Source organism: Musca domestica, unplaced genomic scaffold (genome assembly GCF_030504385.1).
Source record: "Musca domestica strain aabys unplaced genomic scaffold, Musca_domestica.polishedcontigs.V.1.1 44, whole genome shotgun sequence".
NCBI lineage: Eukaryota > Metazoa > Arthropoda > Insecta > Diptera > Muscidae > Musca > Musca domestica.
The window spans coordinates 4570663-4591967 of NW_026712334.1; the positions used below are offsets into that span (position 1 = coordinate 4570663).

Consider the following 21305-nt stretch of genomic DNA (forward strand, 5'->3'; position numbering starts at 1 on the left):
AATTTGACTTATAATATTAAAATGTACATTTTGTAAAATTTTTTCACCTTACAACACGGATTGCAATTATCGTCCGATCTTCACGAAAATTTTCACAAGGGTAGGGTTAGGCTCAGAAGAGCAATTGTTTTCAAAAATGACCGCAATATATTTAGGGGTTGAAATGGACCAACCACTAAAAATGTTACTGATTTTGCAGCCGTTATAAGTTCGCAAATATGTCCTTTGGACATATGGGGTAGAATGAACCCTACTTTTGTGTGAAAAAAATACCAACATTACTTACAGGCGATATCCGAAATACGCAAAAGGCAAACTTCTGGCTTTTTATGCTGATTTCGTTGATGAATATAGCCAAATATCGTAGACAAGCAAATCATATAGATGAGTCTAAATTTAGAGATACAGAGGGGCCTCTTGCTTTTGGAGATGATCGCAAAATATTTAGGGGCTCAAATGAACCAAAACAGAAAAAAATTACTGATCACACAATTGAAGCCAATCGACATACCTAAGAAGAGAGTTAAGGATAGGGAAGAATTCTAGCTTTTTGGATGACCATTGGATTATATTTAGCTGTAAAATGGACCACACCAAACTAACAGCACGATGGAGTGCGCAAATGTCCCTAGTTAAAATGGTAAGGGCAATATCTGGGCAGTGCTCCATGACAAAATTTCAAAAGCGAAATCTTACAAAATGGACTTGGACATAAGGGTGCTTAAAACATATTGTAGTGTTGTAGGGTATCACATGGTCGGCCCCGCACGACTATAGCCTTTGCTTACTTGTTTTTTATTGCGAATGCGTTTTTATATTTATTTCTATACATACATAGTCGGAAATAGTTGTTTGGAGAATTTAACATTTTTTTTTGAGATCCTCATTCTGTCGCTTTGAAACTATCGGTCCACATTTTGATTAAGCCCGACATTATTCACCAGAATTGTTTCAAATTTGGTATTTGAAGTTTTTAAAAAGTTCTAAGTCTTCGCATAGCCCCCATAAAACGGTACCCACCCGATATTAGATATTTTTATGATATTAGCGACATTATTCACCGGAATTGTTTCAAATTTGGTGCTTGAAGTTCGTAAAATATAGTACAGAATAACACATATATAGTCTGTGCAGTCTGTGCAGGTCCACGTCTTCGTATATTCCCCATATAACGGTACCTCCCGATTTTGGTATTTTGATGATTTTAGCGACATTATTATTCGCCGGAATTGTTCCAAATTTTGTTTTTGAAGTTCGTAATGGATACTACAGCGTATGACAGAAAATCATCTGTGCAGGTCCACGGTACCTCCCTATATTCGGTTTTTTGATGATTTAAGCTACATTATTTTATTACATTATTCACCGAATTTTTTATTCAAGTTTCGCATTTGAATATTGATCGAAGTTGCCTATGCAGGTCCACATCGTTGTATAGACCCTAATATAACGACTACATTCGGTATTTTTGAGATTTTAACAGATTTTATTTTTTTTTTTTTTTTGAAAATTGCCAAAATCGTTCCAAATAGTGGAGGATATTCAACGATCGAACTTACAGTTTTTTTACTTGTTTATATTTCATTTTTATGAAAAAGAACGACTTCTTTTTATATTTCCGACAAATATCTATTAGATCCAACATTTCTTATTTCTGATTTTGATGATTTTCACATATGCATATTTTCTCATTGTTGTTTTCATATCGAATCTCCCTTGTTTTAAAGGGCAATGTAGCATAAATAAACAATTTTTTGATAGCGAAAATATATATACAACCTACACATTTGCAAGTTATACAATTTTTGTAAAGGATTTGTCGAAATTTATAAAGTGTGGTAGGTAACACTTTGATGTACAACCTGTATAAAAAACATTTAAGATTAAATACGAATACATAATACCCTTATACCTTTATAGTGGTGTCGAACATACATTTGCATGCATTGAAATGCGGTAATAACGCAAAAACTTCTTTTAATTTGGTGGTTTAACATAAAGGTCAAAGTCTAGACATTGCATGTACATATGTTTTATGCTTCCAAGTTGCAAACCATGAGATGTAAAATAGATTTAAGTATTAGATGTATAGGAACGATACACATGCGGTATTTCACATGGGAGAACTACGTCAAGTACATGAATGGCATGCGTAAATCCATACATGCATACACATGTACGTTTTATAAAATATGACAAACAATTATCTCCCTGTACTTTATAGTTGTCAACATAAAGCACAGATAATTATTAAAAATATCTACATAAAAAGATCTAAGTGATGACTGAGTGTGAGTAATTCAACGACCAAACGGAGCCGCTGAACTTGGAAATTTTACACGAGGGTTGGTGATGGATTTTTGAACATTTACACTGAGTTGCCGGTAGAATTGCCAGGTCAAGGTATTTAGGACAAGTTGTGATACGGGTGCATTTTTATACCCTACACCACAAGGTTGTCAGGGTATTATGTCTTTGTGCATTTGTTTGTAACAGGCAAAAAGAAACGAGATAGACCCATAGTTCCTTTTGATGATCTGCATAGAATCAAATTCTGAGTTGATTTATGCATGTCCGTCCGTCTATCCGTCTGTCCATGTATTTTTGTAAACAAAGTACAGGTCGCATTTATTGCCCGATCCAGATGAAAATTAGCACAGATCATTTGCTTGGTCCAAGGACGAACCCTATTGAAATTGGTGATAATCGGTCAAAATTTAGATATAGCTCCCATATATATCTTCGTCCGATTTGCCTTTTATTGTACACCAAACGTGTAATATCAGCCCTAATAGTATGGAATTTTGCATATACACCCAAATTAGACCTAAAAATAAGTATGCCAAATTTGATCGAAATCGGTTCAGATATAGCTATAGCTCCCATATATATTCTTCATCCGATTTGTTATTTTTTTTTCTCCGCAGCTGTAATATGCACTCTGTAACAACAATATTTGGGGAAATATATCAAATACAGCTCAGAAATATCTTTGCTAAATTTTATCGAGATCGGTTCAGATTTGGATATAGCTCCCATATATAACTTCGTCCGATTTACCTTTTATTGTGCACCTAATATTTGTCTAAATGGGACGGAATTTGACATTTAAGACCGAATTGAGTCTAGAAGCTAGTGTGTCAAATTTGGTGAAGATCGGTTCAGATATAGCTATAGCTTCCATATATATTGTTCATCCGATTTGTTATATTTGTTACTCACAACCGTAATATGCACTCCGTAACAACGATATTCAAGGAAATATATTAAATACAGCTCACAAATATCTTTGCCAAATTATATCTAGATCGGTTCAGATTTGGATATAGCTCCCATATATATTTTTATCCGATTTTAAATTATTTGTGCACCAAATGAGCAACACATGTCCGAATTTAAAAGATACAAATGCTTCGGCATATTTAGTCCTTTGATCTTTAAATTATAATTATAATCATAGCGTGTATGATTGAATTCTCCAATAAAAACTTTTAATTGTTACGTGGAGCTCTACTAAATTAGCAAAGTGGTGTAGGGTATCATAAAGTCGGCCCCGCCCGACTTTAAGACTTTCTTTACTGGTTGGATATTCGAACTAATTGGGTACTAAAGTAAAAAAAACGCATTGTATTTAGAGAATGGGTTCTGAAATATGCGGTCTCAATTATGGAAATTGGGCATAAAAGAGCACTAAATCATAATCAATTATAGTTAGAAAATATCGATCTGTGTTGCAACAGATAAAGCCTCAGCTTTTGACTACTATATATATATCTTTATACTAGGTCTAATGCTTTTCGAAATAATGCTGTGCGCAGACTTTGAAGAAAACTCGAAAATAATATCGCATTTTATTTAGACAGAAGGGAAATAGAGGTCCAATATTTTCAAATTTTAATAGTCGCTCATAACCTAAGTCAGATGGAAATATTACCACTGACAGACTGTTCCAGAGTCAACGCCCAGACGGAACGGTTGAAGCTAGAATCTTAAAACTTTGCACGAGGGCCAGTGTTGGTGCATAGGCGTGTGATAAGGCAGGGTTTTTTGAAATTCGTACTCAATGCTACGTAATTTGGAATGAGGGTCACTGAAGGAGAGCAGGATAGGGTTTTTAGAAATGAGTACTACTGCACTTGGTAATGAAACATATTTTCAACCTACTGGTATTACAGAAGTTATTTTGCTTACATTACCTACCAAGTTTTGCTGATAGAAAAAAAAAAGACTCACAAATAATTCCTATTTGGAAATCTTAAAAAAGGTCACTACTTTTGTGTGAAAAAACACCAGCATTACTTACAGGCGATATCCGAAATACACATTCTGAGTCGATCCATCCGTCCGTCTGTCCATGTATTTTTGTAAACAAAGTACAGTTCGCATTTATAGCCCTATCCAGATGAAATTTTACACAAATCATTTGTTTGACCCAAGGACGAACCCTATTGAAATTGGAGATAATCGGTCAAAATTTAGATATAGCTCCCTTATATATCTTCGTCCGATTTGCCTTTTATTGTGCACCAAACGTGTAATATCAGCCGGAGTAGTATGGCATTTTGCACGTACGATCAGATTGGACCTGAAAATAAGTATGCCAAATTTAATCGAAATCGGTTCAGATATAGCTATAGCTCCTATATATATATATTGTTCATCCGATTTGTTATATTTGTCCTTCGCAGCCGTAATATGCACTCTATAACAACAATATTTAGAGAAATATATCAAATACATCTCAGAAATACATTTGCTAGATTTTATCGAGATCGGTTCAGATTTGGATATAGCTCCCATATATAACTTCGTCCGATTTACCTTTGATTGTGTACCAAACGTCTAATATTTGCCCAAATGGGATGAAATTTGGCACTAACTACCAAATTGAGTCTAGAATCTAGTATGTCAAATTTGATCGAAATCGGTTCAGATATAGCTATAGCTGCCATATATATTGTTCATCCTATTTGTTGTATTTGTTACCTATAGCCGTAATAAGCACTCCGTAACAACGATATTCAGGGAAATATATCAAATACAGCTCAGAAATATCTTTGCCAAATTTTATCGAGATCGGTTCCGATTTGGATATAGCTCCCATATATATTTTTATCCGAATTCAAATTAATTTTGCACCAAATGGGCAATACATGTCCGAATTTAAAAGATACAAATGCTTCGGCATATTTAGTCCTTTGAACTTTAAATTATAATTATAATCATAGCGTGTATGATAGAATTCTCCCATAAAAACAGTTAATTGTTATGTGGAGCTCTTCTAAATTAGCAAAGTGGTGTAGGGTATCATAAAGTCGGCCCCGTCCGACTTTAAGACTTTCTTTACTGGTTTATGCTGATTTCGTTGACGAATATAGCCAAATATCGTAGAAAAGCAGAGAGATGGGAGATGATCGCAAAATTCATTGGTTTATTCATTGGTTCAAAATTTAATTTGGTTCAAATGAACCAAAAACAGAATTGAAGCCAATCGACACGCCCGAGAAGAAAGTTAAGGACAGGAAAAAATTCTAGCATTTTGGATAACCATTGGATGATTTTAGCTGTAAAATGGACCACAACAACTAAGAGCACGACGGGCTGCGTAAATATTGGGCAAATGTCCCTGTTCAAAATGCTAAGGGTAATATCTGGGCAGTGCTCCGTGACATAATTTCAAAAGCGAAATGTCCAAAATGGATTTGGATTTTTTTTTTCATTTATTCAGCTAATATTTCCAGAACTTTCTTTGATGAAAACTAAAACAACAACACTCTTTGGTATCTTTTCTTTAACTGGAACAAATAATAATGAAAATTCACCAAAAGACTATCTAGCAACAAAAATCTCAACCTAAAACATTTAGAAACTTTGTATATTTCAGTTGACATCAAGATACAAATCTATTGCTTTTATTCGTGGCAATTAAAATTATGTTACAACAAATAACACAAAAATGCTTTTACCGACACCACCTTTTGTGAGCAATTAATGTCCAGTTATTAACCAAAGGCGTAGAATAAATGGAAAATCAAAATCAGTTTTCCATTGATTACGAAACGAACTAAACATTTGTAAGCTATCGCGGTAAATTGACAAAGCAACATTTAGACTTTAGTTAATTACAAGTTCTTGGTGTTTGTGCAACCGAAAAAATGAAGTTAAAGAAAAATGTGAAACTTAAGGAAATTTTCGATACGGTGGTGATTTTTCGTCGCAGTCTGATTTTTCAAACAAAAGAATTCTTTCAAAACTCAACATTGCATGGAGTGCGTTATATTGCAGAAACGGGAAGGCCAGTGGGTGAAAAGTGAGTGTTCCAAGAAGAAATTATCATACAAAACGTATCTTTCGATTTTGCTGAATCAATATATATATATATTAATGGATTTATACTTTGTGAGGCCATACGAAAAATTTAAGCATTTTTAATTTGTTTGTTCGTTCATTGGCTTTACTTTTTGTTTGAGTGCAGAATTTACAAAAAAAAACTGACTAACAAAGAAAGTGTTGTCGGATGTGCAATTTTTGAAAAAAAAGCAACAAATAACTTTATGCGATTTATGAATGGACCTATTCTGTACATCTTCGAAATATCCAACAAATCGCATAGTTTCCACGCTTTGCACGAGGTTTATATATTTTTTTATACCCTCCACATAGTATGGAGGGTATATTAAGTTCCCGATATTCAGTATTTCGACGATTTTAGCCACAAGGATTCCTTGTGAGTACTTTACCCCCTGAAAGAGAATTGTTTATATAGGTCCAAAATATATATCTCCCATATATCGGCAACTTTCGATATGCGGTATTTTTAAGATTTTAACAGAATTTTTTATGGATTTTTTTTTTTTTTGAAAATTTTCTAATTCGTTCCAAATTGTGGACGGTATTCAAAGTTCGGCCCGGCCGAACTTACTGCTTTTTTACTTGTTTTTTTTTTTGAAAATTTGAATTTTTGTGAGGAAGATACCAGATGGCGTTGGCTGATGAAATCCATATTCAAAATTGACGTAAGTTTGGACCAAAATTGTATATTATACGTTAACAACGAAGAATTCAAAAAATGTCTCTAGAAATCGGATTAAACTTCACATACCGCAATATTTTTATGCCCTCCACCATACATGGTATGGAATGAATATGAAGTTCGTCATTCCGTTTGTAGCTCATCGAGACAATAATTTAGGCATAACATATATGATCAGCATAAAATTCTAAAAGGGTCCAGCCCCTCTGTTGTAATCACGCTAGAGTCAAAACGAATAAATTTAGAAAGCTAAGGGCTGGTCAAGTTCGAAGATGGGCGATATCGGTCCACGATATCGTATAGCCTCCATATAACGATACCCCCCGATATTCGGTATTTTGATGATTGTGGCCAATATTTTCAAAGAAATTGTCTGAAAAATCCACAAAAAAAAATGGCCGGGACGAACTTACTGCTTTTTTACTTTTTTTTTTTTTTTTTTTTTGTTTTTTTGAAAATTTCAATTTTTGTGAGGAAGATACCAGAAGGCGTTGGCTGATGAAATCCATATTCAAAATTGACGTAAGTTCGGACCAAAATTGTATATTATACGTTAACAACGAATAATTCAAAAAATGTCTCAAGAAATCGAATTAAACTTCACATACCGCAATATTTTTATGCCCTCCACCATACATGGTATGAAAGGAATATGAAGTTCGACATTCCGTTTGTAGCTCATCGAGACAATAATTTAGGCATAACATATATGATCAGCATAAAATTCTAAGAAGGTTTAGCCCCTCTGTTGTAATCACGCTAGAGTCAAAACGAATAAATTTTGGAGTTTCCCCCTGGAAAAATATTGTCTATATAGGTCCACGATATCCCCATGCAATGGTACCCCAAATATTCGATATGTTGACGATTTTAGCTAAATTATTCACCGGAGTTGTTTTTAATTTCGTATTTAGAGTTTTTTATGGGAGCTACAGTCTATGATAGAAAATTGTCTATATATATATATATATATATATATATATATATATATATATATATATATATATATATATATATATATATATATATATATATATATATATATATCTTCGCATAGCCCCCATATATCAGTACCTCCCTATATTCGGTATTTTAATGGTTTTAGGTACAATATTCACCGAAATTGTTTGAAATTTCGTATTTGAAGTTCATAATAGGTACTACAACCTGTGACAGAAAATTGTCTATGCAGGTCCAGGTCTTCGTGTATCCCCGATATAACCGTACCTCCCTATATTCGGTATTTTATGATTTTAGCTACATTATTCACCGGATTTTTTTTTAAGTTTCGTATTTGAATATTGGAATGGCCTATGGCAATAATTGCCTATTTAGGTCCACGTCTTCGTGTAGACCCCAATATGCGGCTATATTCGGTATTTTTAAGGTTTTAACAGAATTTTTAACGGACCAAATGGTGGAGGGTATTCAAAGTTCGGCAGGTCGAACTTACTGCTTTTTTACTTGTTTTTGCTTTATTTTCCCCGTAATTATTTTTTGTGTTGCACATACGGGGTTTTCCTACAATTTTGGGAAAAATTAAATTTTTTCTCAGTGTAGTTAAAATTATGTTCATTCTTTCAATTTTTCAGATTCATGTGGTTCTGTTTTACTTCAATTGGTGCAGTAACGGCTCTTGTGATTATTATGAGTCTCTGGGAGAAATTTCAAACCAACCCAACTATTACAGGTTACAACGAATGTGACAATATCACTAAGAATCAATTATATTTTTATTTTATTTTCACTTTAGGTTTGGATACCGATTTCCATAATCAAAATGTTGTGTTTCCTACAACGGTTGTTTGTCCCGAAATAGCCTTCGATCATGATAGGGCATTTGAGGTGGCACTGAGTCAATTGGCGTAAGTGTTATGTAATTTCTGGATTAGGATTTTCAAAATCGAAACTATTTCTATAATCCCCCTTAAAGAGATAATGATTACTCCTTGGCTGGCTATATTGTACCGTTTTTGGAGCTGTTGCCCTCCTTATCGTATGAGACATTCAATGAGGCTGCTGTCATTGCAAGTTCCGTTGAAATGGAGGCGGTGCATCAAAAAACCCTGCGCCAATGGGCTTTTGAGGTAAAAATTTGTATAACTATTTTTTTCTCTTATTTTTTTTTTATTTTTTTCCAGTCCGTCATCAATTGTGAAGATGTCCTAACCGAATGTAAATATCGCGATGAGCCCATTAAGTGCTGTGAAGCTTTCAAACCAGTCTACACAGAACATGGTTATTGTTTTGCCTTCAATAGTCGCTTTCAATCAACTGAAGATGCAGAGTAAGTTTTAGTTTCCTTTTTAGGTTTTATTAAGTAAAAATAACATTGAAATATTTTTGAAGCATTAATTCCGGCTCGCCTCACGATTTATATGAAACCGATAAGAAATGGGCCCTATTTTTCGTACCCAATAGTACAGTAAAGGTAAGCAGGAATCTTTTGTTGTTGAAATTAGTAAAATATACGAAATTTTCTTTGTTTTAGATCTACATTTTTTCCAATGAAGAATATTTTGGCCAAGATTTTAACCCTCAAATTGAATGGTCCGAAAATGAAGTCGTAGAAGTGCGCATTTCTAAAAAGAATACCTATACCACAGATGATGCTCGACAATTGTCCATTGGGTAAGAAGTTATGGTTTGATTTGTACGCAATATGACTCAAATTTAAACTTCAAGTTAAGAAATGTGACAACCTCCACTGACTATAACCCCAAATACTCCAAAGCTCATTGAGTACCCAGTGTAGTGTTTCGAGAAAAAAAAAACATTATAAGTATTTGATTAAAATTTGAATTCTCGATTAAAAAATAACATATGTTTCAACTATTGTGCGGTTAATAACAATAAACTACAGGGTGAGAAAAAAAACTGCAACAAAGTAAAACGCCATAATTTTAACATTTTTTTTTCTTAATTTTATTGAATGAAAGCAAAAAATGTCGGAAATAGCATCAAATTTTAGAAAAAGTTTAGATTTATTCGAATTGGTCACCTTTGGCACGAATTATTGCCTTCAAACGGCCAATGAAACCGTCACACTCTGTCCGAATGTTGTTCTGCGGTATTTTGGCTCATTCCCGGCGAAGCGGCGAAGTGATCGACACTTTGGTATTTTTAGTGCCAACCTTGCTTTCCAAAATACTCCAGACACAATAGTCCAACAGATTGGTATCCGGATTTTGCTTGCCATTGTGCGCTGGAAATGAAGAGAGGACCCTCAGTTTGTAACCATTCTTGGGAGGCTCGTGTTGAGTGCGATGGTACTGAGTCCTGTTGGAATGTCCAAGGTCTGGGGCCAAAATGTTTGCGTGCACAAGACTATAATACACCCTCCAGAATATATTTGCGATAATATTTGGCATTTATTCTGATGCCACGGTCGATTAATACGAGCGGAAAGCGACAGTTATGGCGGCCCACACCATCACTATGGCCGGCAACCGAGTTCTGGTGGCCAAACGAAGGTGTATATTTTCCGCTGACCTCTTTGGCAAGTAAACACGATAATTTTGTTTATTTACAAACTGCTGGATAACGAATGTTTTCTCATCGGAGAAAAACAAATTCGGCAGTTCACCATCTTCGGCCAAACGAAGTAACTCTTTAGCTTTTTTTGAGTCTATTTTTTCTGTTGCGAGGAACCTCATTTTGTAACCAAAATGGGCAAAATGTTTGCATGCCCAAGGCTGTAATAAACCCTCCAAAATATTTTTGGGATAATATTCGGCATTTAATCTGATTAATAGGAGCGGAGAGCGACCATCGGCTGTTATGGCGGCCCACACCATCACCATGGCCGTCGAAGGTGCACATTTTCAGTTGACCTCTATGGCAAGTAAACACGATAATTTTGTTTGTTTGCAAACTGCTGGACAACGAATGTTTTCTTATCGGAGAAAACCAAATTCGGGAGTTCACCACTTTCGGCCAAGCGAAGCAACTCTTCTGCTCTTTTGAGTCTATTTTTTTCTGCTGCGGTGTAAGTTCTTGCACGTTTTGGAAATTTTCCAATATTTTTCGTTTTCCAATATTTACCGAATGGAATATTGCGATATGTTCAGCTCACGAGTCATTTTTCGGCCAATGTGACGCGGATTTCGATTAAGTCGCTTCTTTACCTTTCGAGACATTTGTGCTGATGTTTCTGTTTTCTTCCGTCCAATTCCTTGACGTCGGGCTACGCTACTAGCAACACGGTAACGAGCGTGGTACGAGACACAAAAGATTTATTCACATTTAAATGTTGGAGTGCTCTAACGATAGCCACTTGTGGTTTTCCAGCCAAATATAAAGAAATTACACTATCACGCTTGAATTCCGTCACGAATAACTTTTTTTCTGGAAAATTCTCACCAAAATGCTTTTGTACTCTTGAAAACAATATAATGAGCTGTCACCGGAATAATTTTAACAGCTGTCGGGCGAGTGGCCTATAAATCACGGCAGTTTGAAGTTGGTTGCAGTTTTTTCTCTCACCCTGTATTTTTCCTAAATTTGAGAAGGAGTTTAGAAATGACGGCAGTTTGAAGTTGGTTGCAGTTTCTTCGCCTCACCCTGTATTTTTCATAAATTTGAAAAGGGTAGCCAATTTTAAGAACGCGAATAAATATTTTTCTCTAGCTATGTACCAAAAATTATTTATTTTTTTTTTGAAACGTAAAACTCAAATTTGAAAATAATTTCCCATATAGGGTTTTTAAATATTATTTCTACTTATCATTTTCAGACAACGTAAATGTATTTTCCATGATGAAATCAAATTGAAATATTTTCCTGAAGAATACACATTTTCGTCATGCATGAAAGAGTGTCGAATGAAAAAGGCCATCAAGCTGTGCAAGTGTTTGCCGCCATTTTACAAACCAATTGGTAAGAGAAATTTCGAAAAAAAAACTTTAATATTTCATACATTCATATTTTACAGCCAATGTTAAGATGTGTGGCCTAAATGATTTGGATTGTTTGACCGATTATCGTAACAATATAACCAACATCAAGGATTGTATGCAATGCGAACTGAGCTGTTCCAAAACGGTCTACAATATTGAAAAGTTAATCAAAAAGTATGGGCTCTTTAAGAACATAATTTTATATTTATTCTTAACTTGATTTTGTTAATTGTATTCAGCATTGAACGTCCTGATGCCCCTGGCGTCTTGGTGGAATTTCTCACATGGCCCATTATCCGCTACAAACGTGAAGTCCTTTTCGGTTGGGTGGATTTACTGGTGTCGTTCGGCGGTATTGCCAGTTTGTTTTTGGGTTTCTCCTTGCTATCTGGAGTGGAAATTATTTACTATTTTACATTGAGGGCCTGTTGCATGGTCTACAAGAATCGGGTAAGTTCTATGAGAAAAAAAGGAAAAAGGGTATCTTTCCCGAGGAACCCAAAAATAATTTTTTTGTTACAAACTATATTTTACGAAAATAGGGACAAGACGCAAACCAAATCATGAACAAATATTGATAATTTATTGAGAGTAGTGTTTCTACATAATAAGAACTCAAAATATTGGGGATGTGGTTGAGGCCATACAAACGTCCTGAAAAATCAAACGGTCAATTTTTTTCTGCTACGTTGTAAGTTCTTGCACGTATTGGAATTAAAATGGCTTTACTCCGAGCTCATTTTTCAATATTTGCGGAATGGAATATTGCGATATGTTCAGCTCACGAGCCATTTTTCGGCCATTGCGACGCGGATTTCGATCAAGTCGCTTCTTTACTTTTCGAAACATTTCTTCTGATGTTGGTGTTTTCTTCCGTCCACTTCCTTGACGTCGGGCTACACTACTAGTAACACAGTAACGAGCGTGGTACGAGACACATTCACATTTAAATGCTGAAATGCTCTAACGATAGCCACTTTTGGTTTTCCAGCCAAATATAAAGAAATCACACCATCACGCTTGAATTCCATCACGAATAACTTTTTTTCTGGAAAATTCTCACCAAAATGCTTTTGTACGCTTGAAGACTATATAATGAGCTGTCACCAGAATAATTTTAAAAGTTGTCGGACGAGTGACTTAAAAATTACGGCAGTTTGAAGTTGGTTGCAGTTTTTTCGTCCCACCCTGTATTTTTTCCTAAATTTGAAAAGTGACTTAGAAATGACGGCAGTTTGAAGTTGGGAAAAGCAAAGCAGCGACATGATCGAAACCCGCGTCGAAGTGGCCGATAAATAACTCGTGAGCTGAACATATCGCAGTATTCCATTCGGCAAATATTGAATAATGAGCTCGGGGTAAAGCCATTGAAATTCCAAAAAGTGCAAGAACTTCACCGCAACGTTAAAAAATAGGCTCAAAAGAGCCACAGAGTTGCTTCGCTTGGCCCAAAGTGGTGAACTGCCGAATTTGGTTTTCTCCGATGAGAAAACATTCGTTGTCCAGCAGTTTGTAAACAAACAAAATGATCGTGTTTACTTGCCAATGAGGTCAGCCACCAAAATCTCCAGATACCAATCTGTTGGACTATTATGTCTGGAGTATTTTGGAAAGCAAGGTTGGCACTAAAAAATACCAAAGTGTCGATCACCTCAAGCTAACGCTTGGCCGGGAATGGGCCAAAATGCCGCAGAGCAACATTCGGGCAGTGTGTGACGGTTTTATTGGCCGTGTGAAGGCCATAATTCGTGCTAAAGGTGACCAATTCGAACAAATCTAAACTTATTCTAAAATTTGATGCTATTTCCGACATTTTTTGCTTTCATTAAATAAAATTGAAAAATAATGGCGTTTGACTTTGTTGCAGTTTTTTATTTCACCCCGTATACTTTGTTAGGTCTAAAATTATTATTTCGATGAGTTACAAACGGAATGACTAACTTAATATACTCTCTATACTATGTATGATGGAGGGTAAAAAAATATATATGTTTCCAAACTGCGTTTTGTCCAACGTTCCTCCAATATTGTGATTTTCCTACACATTTTATATGGAAAATATCATATTTCGTTCGTTACAATTATTTTCCAATCTACTTGGCTATCGAATCGAAAAATTTATCAAAATTAAATTTACAGCAAGAATTGGAAGAAATCGAAGAGCGAATACAAAATCAACCACCACCACCGATCAACATGACCTTGGGTATGAAGTCATATACTGCTCCCATTGTGGTTACTGAGAAACAACCTTTGAGTGCGGCTGAGAAAATCAGCTCACCCCCTTCGAATGATAAGCCACCAGATTATAATGATATCGGAGGACGGCGTAGAAAGGCGGATAAGGTAAATCGGAATACATATATACAGAGATGACACAGATGAAGTAATTAATTGTTTTTATATTTTACAGGACTATACGGCATTTGCAAAATCCATGTACAAGACACCCAAAACGTTGCCCAGTTATGCCGATGCAACCACAACCAATTGGCAATATGGCCACTATTTACCTTAAAAGGGCAATTGGATTTTAGAAAAAAATTGTTATTACCCTTAAACCTTGCACTGTGTAACTTAGTAAAAAATTGTGAATTCGTTAGAATTAAATATTTTTGAACAAAAAAAAATGATGAGATATAAATGAGAACTATGATGCATTTGTGGTGCACTAGTTCGAAGAAGAAAATAATATATTAAAGGCTGTTTCGATTACATATAAGTCTTTTTGGAAGACTTAGTTTTTGAAATAATGTAGAGGAGCCCTGTCTAGATGTTACCCTTAGGTTATGATCGGGGACATTTGCCCAAAATTGACGTGTTTATTGTTGTTAGATATTCATAAAACATGAAAGTTGTTTCAGCTTTACAGCCATATAAACCAATGTTCATCCGAAATACTAGACTTTTTTCCTGTCCTTAATTTGCATGTCGATTGTTTTATACCCCACACCACAAGGTGGTCAGGGTATTGTGTCTTTGTGCATTTGTTTGTAACAGGCAAAAGGAAACGAGATAGACCCATAGTTCCTTTTGATGATCTGCATAGAATCACATTCTGAGTCGATTTATGCATGTCCGTCCGTCTGTCCATGTATTTTTTAAACAAAGTACAGTTCGCATTTATTGCCCTATCCAGATGAAATTTTGCACAAATCATTTGTTTAGCCCAAGGACGAACCCTATTGAAATTGGAGATAATCGGTCAAAATTTAGATATAGCTCCCATATATATCTTCGTCCGATTTGCCTTTTATTGTGCACCAAACGTGTAATATCAGTCCGAATAATATGGAATTTTGCACATACAACCAAATTAGGCCTGAAAATATGTATGCCAAATTTGATCGAAATCGGTTCAGATATAGCTATAGTTCCCATATATATTGTTCATCCAATTTGTTATTTTTGTCCTCGCAGTCGTAATATGCACTCTGTAACAACAATATTTGGGAAAATATATCAAATACAGCTCAGAAATATCTTTGCCAAATTTTATCGAGATCGGTTCCGATTTGGATGTAGCTCCCATATATAACTTCGTCCGATTTACCTTTGATTGTGCACCAAACGTCTTATATTTGCCCAAATGAGATGAAATTTGGCACTTACGAATTGAGTCTATAAGCCAGTATGTCAAATTTGGTGAAGATCGGTTCAGATATAGCTATAGCTCCCATATATACTGTTCATCCTATTTGTTATATTTGTTACCCACAGCCGTAATATGCACTCCGTAACAACGATATTCAGGGAAATATATCAAATACAGCTCAGAAATATCATTGCCAAATTTTATAGAGATCGGTTCCGATTTGGATATAGCTCCCATATATATTTTTATCCGATTTCAAGTTAATTGTGCACCCAATGGGCAATACAAGTCCGAATTTAAAAGATACAAATGCTTCGGTATATTTAGTCCTTTGAACTTTAAATTATAATTATAATCATAGCGTGTATGATTGAATTCTCATATAAAAACTTCTAATTGTTATGCGCAGCTCTACTAAATTAGCAAAGTGGTGTAGGGTATCATGAAGTCGGCCCAACCCGACTTTAAGACTTTCTTTACTTGTTCATTTGTGACCTCTAGAGCGACTGCAAAACCCCCTAATTATACATCTTCAATTCTGACCCTAACCCTACCTCAATGCAAAATTTTGTGAGGATCCAACGATAATTGAAAACTGTGTATACAGGGTGAGATAAAAAAAAACTGCAACAAAGTCGAACACCATAATTTTTACATTTTTATACCCTACAACACTATGTGTTGGGGGTATTATAAGTTTGATTGGGCCAAAAATTATGTAACACCACGAAATATTGATTTCCCACATAGGAAAGTATATATGGATCTTCCTATCTCGCCGAGCTGAGTCGATCTAGCTATGTATGTCCGTCCGTCCGTTTGTCCGTCTGTCCATGTTAATTTGTAATCACTCTACAGGTCGCAATTATGGTCCGATCTTCACGAAATTTAGAATGGAGGTGGGGTTTGGGCCAGAATAGAACCCTATTTCTTTTGGAGATGATCTCATAATATTTAGGGGTTGAAATGGACCAAATACTGAAAAATTTCCTGATTTTGCAGTTGCTCTACAGGTCGCAGTTATAGACCAATCGACGCAGAAGTTAGCATGTGGCTAGAGCTTAAGTCTGGGCAGAAGCCAATTTTGATGGTCATCGGGTAATATTTAGTGGGTGAAATGGGCCACAGCATTTGTGTTAAATAAAAGTAAAATTTTCCATTAAACCGCGAATATTTTTAATCCCGGCGAAATCACAAATAGACGAACAGGTCAATCCTGACCGTTTCGTAGATGCCGATAGTAAATATATCGGATATATATATATATATATATATATATCGATATATGTACAATACATATATACAAAGGAAGGGGATGTTAGCTAAAATGCTTATATCTCAAGAATGGCTGGACCTATTTTGACAAATTTTATCAATTCAGAATGCCCTCTTGGCATAAGAGAATAAAATCTAAAAAAATCGCATAAAAATGTGCAAATAATGGTGTTATCATAGACTTTGTAGCATTTTGTGACATTTTTTATTTTTTCATATTTTTTATCGCATGCGATTTTTTCAATTTGACTTATATTATTGAAATGTACATTTTGTAAATTTTTTTCACCTTACAACACGGGTTGGGGTTATTATATACAGATTGCAATTTTCGTCCGATCTTCACGAAAATTGTCACAAGGGTAGGGTTAGGCTCAGAAGAGCTATTGTTTTCAAAGATGACCGCAATATATTTAGGGATTGAAATGGACCAACCACTAAAAATGTTCCTGATTTTGCAGCCGTTATAAAGTCGCAAATAGAAACCAAAGGACAGCGAGTAGAATGGACCACTACTTTTGTGTGAAAAAATACCAACATTACTTACAGGCGATATCCGAAATACACAAAAGGCGAACTTCTGGCTTTTTTATGTTGATTTCGTTGATGAATATAGCCAAGTATCGTAGACAAGCAAATAATATAGATGGGTCTAAATTTGTAGATGCAGAAGGGCTTCTTGCTTTTAAAGATGATCGCAAAATATTAAGGGGCTCAAATGAAACAAAACAGAAAAAAATTACTGATCATACAACTGAAGCCAATCGACATGCCTGAGAAGAGAGTTAAGGATGGGGAAGAATTCTAGCTTTTTGGATGACCATTGGATTATATTGGATTATATATATTCGCAGGTTTTACGAATAATTTTCGTTATTAAAACATTAACATTCAAAATATGTTTACGACATGTGGCCGACTTAAAATGAACTCAAGCATTATTATCTACAAAAATAAAAATACGTTCATTATTTAATTACTCCCACCAGTTCCACACTCATCTTCAAATTCCCAATAACCTGTTGCACCAGAACCAGTAGATATCCCAATATACTTGATGGGGAAAAGTTTGATACCCTTATGGAACATAAATGAGATTTTTTCACCCTCACGACCCACTGCAATAGACGTATTATTCCAATGTATCCAGAATCCGCACAACTCGTGGGCATCCACAATGTCCGGGGAAGCGGTTTCAAATACCTCCGGTGGTTCCATGTCAACATCTCGTATAACTGACTTTGTATTACTCATGGCACCAATAACAACTTCGTACATGGGCAAACCCACCAATGGCTGGGCCGACAAGGCAATATGACAGTCATGGGCACATTTAACTTTGAATTGAAAGACATTTCGTCGGATCGGATAAAAGACATAGGACTTCTCTTTGGGAGTTTTAACTAAATACAAGAAAACAACAAAGAAATAAATTGTCGTCAAAGAAGTTAAAGACCTTACCTTTCAAAATCCTATTCGAAATTAGAACATCATCCAAGGATTCTGATAAAAAAAGTACAAAAAACTAGCTCTCTTTTATCGTTCTTAAAAACCCAATTCCGTACTCACTGTTGAACAACCACGAACCACTGGATCCATACGCTGTACAAATGCCCAAATATTTTACACAGAACAAATTTGGATCCTTGTAGGTCATAAAAGGCAATGATTCCCCCTCACGGCCCACCTGAATGACATTGTCTTGCCAACACAACCAAAAAGTTCGCCATACATTTGCATTGACAATTTGAGGCGTTTGTACCTCCACAAGATCTGGGGTTTTGTAATTTTTACGTATTACCGATTTGGTATTAGCCCAGCCACCTAAGACTATTTCATACAAAGGCAAACGTTCCTCATTGTTCGATGACAGGGCCACGTGACAATCATTGGCACATTTGACTTTAAACAAAAATGAGTTGCCATGCACCGGATAGAATCTATATCTCTTCTCATTTGGTGTATTTACTGGAAGGAGGGAATATATAAATTTATGTCAATGCGAGAAGTTTGCCCAATGTCGAAAATTATCCACTTTTCTTGCTTTAATTATATGAATTACACTGTGCGACCTAATTCAAATTTTGGCATAATTACAAAAAAACACCATTAGATATTGAAAGTAGTGCTAAGAAGTAAAAAAGCAACTGAGTTCGGCCTGCCCTTCACCACGCGGAAGGATCTTGATCTATAATTTAAAAAAAATCCGAATGTAAAGTATTGCCATTAAATGAAACATTATAGTCCCTGCCAGAGAAGGCGGTGCCAATTACGAACTCCAAATACAATGTTTTATATAATTCTGTTGAAAAGTGTAGCTAAAATTCTCAAAATACCGCATATTGGGAGGTACTGTTATATGGAGGCCATGTAATGACTTGGAAGAAATTCCGGTGAAAAGTATGGATATATGGGGGATATACGAAGACGCGGACCTATATAGACAGTTCTATGCAAGGATCCATCCTACATACATAAAATTCAAATGAGTCCGCTCAATGTAGGTTACTTTGCTGTGTAAACTCTCAAAATGCCGACAAAATATCTTCTATCTTTTTAGCTCTACTTTTATAATTGAATTTTGTAGCACAGTGTTATCAGCGATTTGTTCATGACGGAGTTAATTAACCCCGCGGATTGAACAATTCACCTCATTTCGATATGATAAGTTTTGAACTTATCTTACGCTTGTGTAATTTACTGTTATCAGCCAGCATATTAGGTATGACCGGAACACTGGAAACCTCAAATGTATTTTCTGCAAAAAAAAAAAAATGTCATCAGTCCACCTATTTCTAAACAGACCATTAAAGACTTACCACCAACAAACCAAGTACCGGTAGAACCATATGCCGTACATATACCAACATAATTAATTGGAAATAAATTTTTATCGTGATAAGACATGAAGGCAACCGCTTCACCCTTGCGACCGACTTGGATACAATTGTAATCCCATCGCACCCAAAAACCACGCATTTCATGCGGACTGCAAATATCTGGGGTTTGAGCAGCAACCAAATCGGGTTCCTTGCCGATTAGGCGTATAATGGATTTGGTGTTAGCCCAGCCACCAATGGCAATCTCATATAATGGTTTCACCCTATCGGCGTGGTTGGACAGTGAGACGTGACAATCATTGGCACAGCAAACATAGAAGGCGAACATTTCCCCGTGAGCCGGATAGTATTTATATTTTTTCTCATTGGGAGTTTTTACTTTATGGACGGCAGAAAGGGAGAGAGAGAAAGTTAAAATTCATGGATTTTAGAACAGTGATGGAAAATCTCTAGAGCTTTTTAACACCTCCGGAAATGTTCTGCTGTGATCTTACCAAATTTCATATTTTCAATACTCTCCAATTTTGCTTCTTTTTCACAAAAGACACCGGCAAATGGATCTGAAAAAAATTTTAATTTTTTTTTATATAAAAGAAACATAAACATAATTTAAAAAGCAGTACCATCGAACAACCAGGAACCGGTGGACCCATAGGCGGTACATATTGCAACGAAATTCACATTAAACATTTGCAAATCTTGATGAGACATAAATGGCAAACTTTCACCCTTGCGTCCAACTGAAATTGTTTGATTACGCCAACGAACCCAAAACCCACGCATTTCATGTTCGTTGACAATATTGGGAGTAGCTGCAGCTGCGACATCCGGTTGCCTGCCAACATAACGTATTATCGACTTGGTATTCTTCCAACCACCAATGGCTATCTCATACATCGGACCGGTTTCATGTGGATCGTTGGTCAAGGCCACATGACAATCATTGCTACAGCATACTTCGAAATGAAATTCTTCATTTTCCGGAGCACGATAAAAAATATACTTCCTCTGATCGGGAGTATTTACTTGGGAATTAAAGGACCAGAGCTAATTTAAGTTGAAAAAAGATTTTTTCGATTCTAGTGCTTCAGCTTACCATATGTCTTCATATTTCTTATATATATATAGGGGTTTTCAAGGAAACTGATAAAAAAGACTCAGTTGCGTGTGTTTGTAAACTGTACGAGCGGTTATTTAGAACAGAAGTTCATTCGCAAGTTGTGGCCGCTTTTATACTATATATCCAAGGACTATAGGTGGTATTGACCGAATAAGGATTGGTACTACAATAAATTTTAGAAGAAATCAACGTCCTTGAAATTGGACATGTTAATTACTTTACTAAGAATAAAAGACATATGAATCGGGGGCTTAAAAGTTTACATTACAAATTGATCTAAATAGAGGAGCTAAGATTCTACCTCTTTCATATTATATATATGAATCGGGGGCTTTTAAGTCTACATTTCAAATTGACCTAAATAGAGGAGCTAAGATTCTACCTCTTCCATATTATTTGGACATTTTCGGTTTAAAATTGCTTAGAATCCTTACATTTTAGATGTATAGTATCTTACGCAATATTGCTATACGAGGATTGTTTTGATTGAAAATTTGAGCTTCATGTAAATTACCAGAAGAGTCTTGTTGGTTCTTTACAAAAA

The 21305-nt window shown here is 35.5% G+C and overlaps 2 protein-coding genes across 4 annotated transcripts; one reads left to right on the forward strand and one right to left on the reverse strand.

Moving 5' to 3' along the window:
* Positions 1-6064: 6064 nt before the first annotated feature.
* On the forward strand, positions 6065-14807 carry LOC101889917 (sodium channel protein Nach). Its single transcript, XM_005180264.3, has 12 exons — positions 6065-6310; positions 8626-8723; positions 8787-8898; positions 8967-9120; positions 9175-9320; positions 9383-9464; positions 9525-9664; positions 11769-11911; positions 11967-12105; positions 12171-12381; positions 14071-14277; positions 14345-14807. Exons 1-12 carry the CDS (start codon positions 6156-6158, stop codon positions 14447-14449), a joined length of 1692 nt encoding a protein of 563 aa, XP_005180321.2. The 5' UTR covers positions 6065-6155; the 3' UTR covers positions 14450-14807.
* Positions 14808-17088: 2281 nt separating this feature from the next.
* On the reverse strand, positions 17089-20853 carry LOC101888760 (uncharacterized). 3 transcript variants are annotated; one of them, XM_059127369.1, is made up of 8 exons: positions 20738-20830; positions 20265-20688; positions 20136-20201; positions 19621-20019; positions 19503-19559; positions 18371-18769; positions 18263-18304; positions 17089-18204 (listed from the first exon to the last, which is right to left on the reverse strand). In XM_059127369.1, exons 1-8 carry the CDS (start codon positions 20738-20740, stop codon positions 17774-17776), a joined length of 1821 nt encoding a protein of 606 aa, XP_058983352.1. In that variant the 5' UTR covers positions 20741-20830; the 3' UTR covers positions 17089-17773. The 3 variants fall into 3 exon arrangements, with proteins under 3 accessions (XP_058983352.1, XP_058983351.1, XP_005180315.2); XM_059127368.1 differs by having other exon boundaries at positions 17091-18204; positions 19488-19559; XM_005180258.4 differs by having other exon boundaries at positions 17093-18204; positions 19488-19559; positions 20265-20666; positions 20738-20853.
* Between the last annotated feature and the right edge of the window lie 452 nt (positions 20854-21305).

Excerpts from the sequence above, each read along its gene's own strand:
- LOC101889917 (XM_005180264.3), top strand. The coding sequence starts at position 6,156 with ATGAAGTTAAAGAAAAATGTGAAACTTAAGGAAATTTTCGATACGGTG. Across the intron at positions 11,912-11,966 it reads GCCATTTTACAAACCAATTG|CCAATGTTAAGATGTGTGGC; the intron begins GTAAGAGAAATT and ends CATATTTTACAG. Across the intron at positions 14,278-14,344 it reads GGCGTAGAAAGGCGGATAAG|GACTATACGGCATTTGCAAA; the intron begins GTAAATCGGAAT and ends TATATTTTACAG.
- LOC101888760 (XM_059127368.1), bottom strand. Across the intron at positions 20,020-20,135 it reads TATTGAAAATATGAAATTTG|TAAAAACTCCCAATGAGAAA; the intron begins GTAAGATCACAG and ends CCGTCCATAAAG. Across the intron at positions 18,205-18,262 it reads TTCGAATAGGATTTTGAAAG|TTAAAACTCCCAAAGAGAAG; the intron begins GTAAGGTCTTTA and ends TCTTGTATTTAG.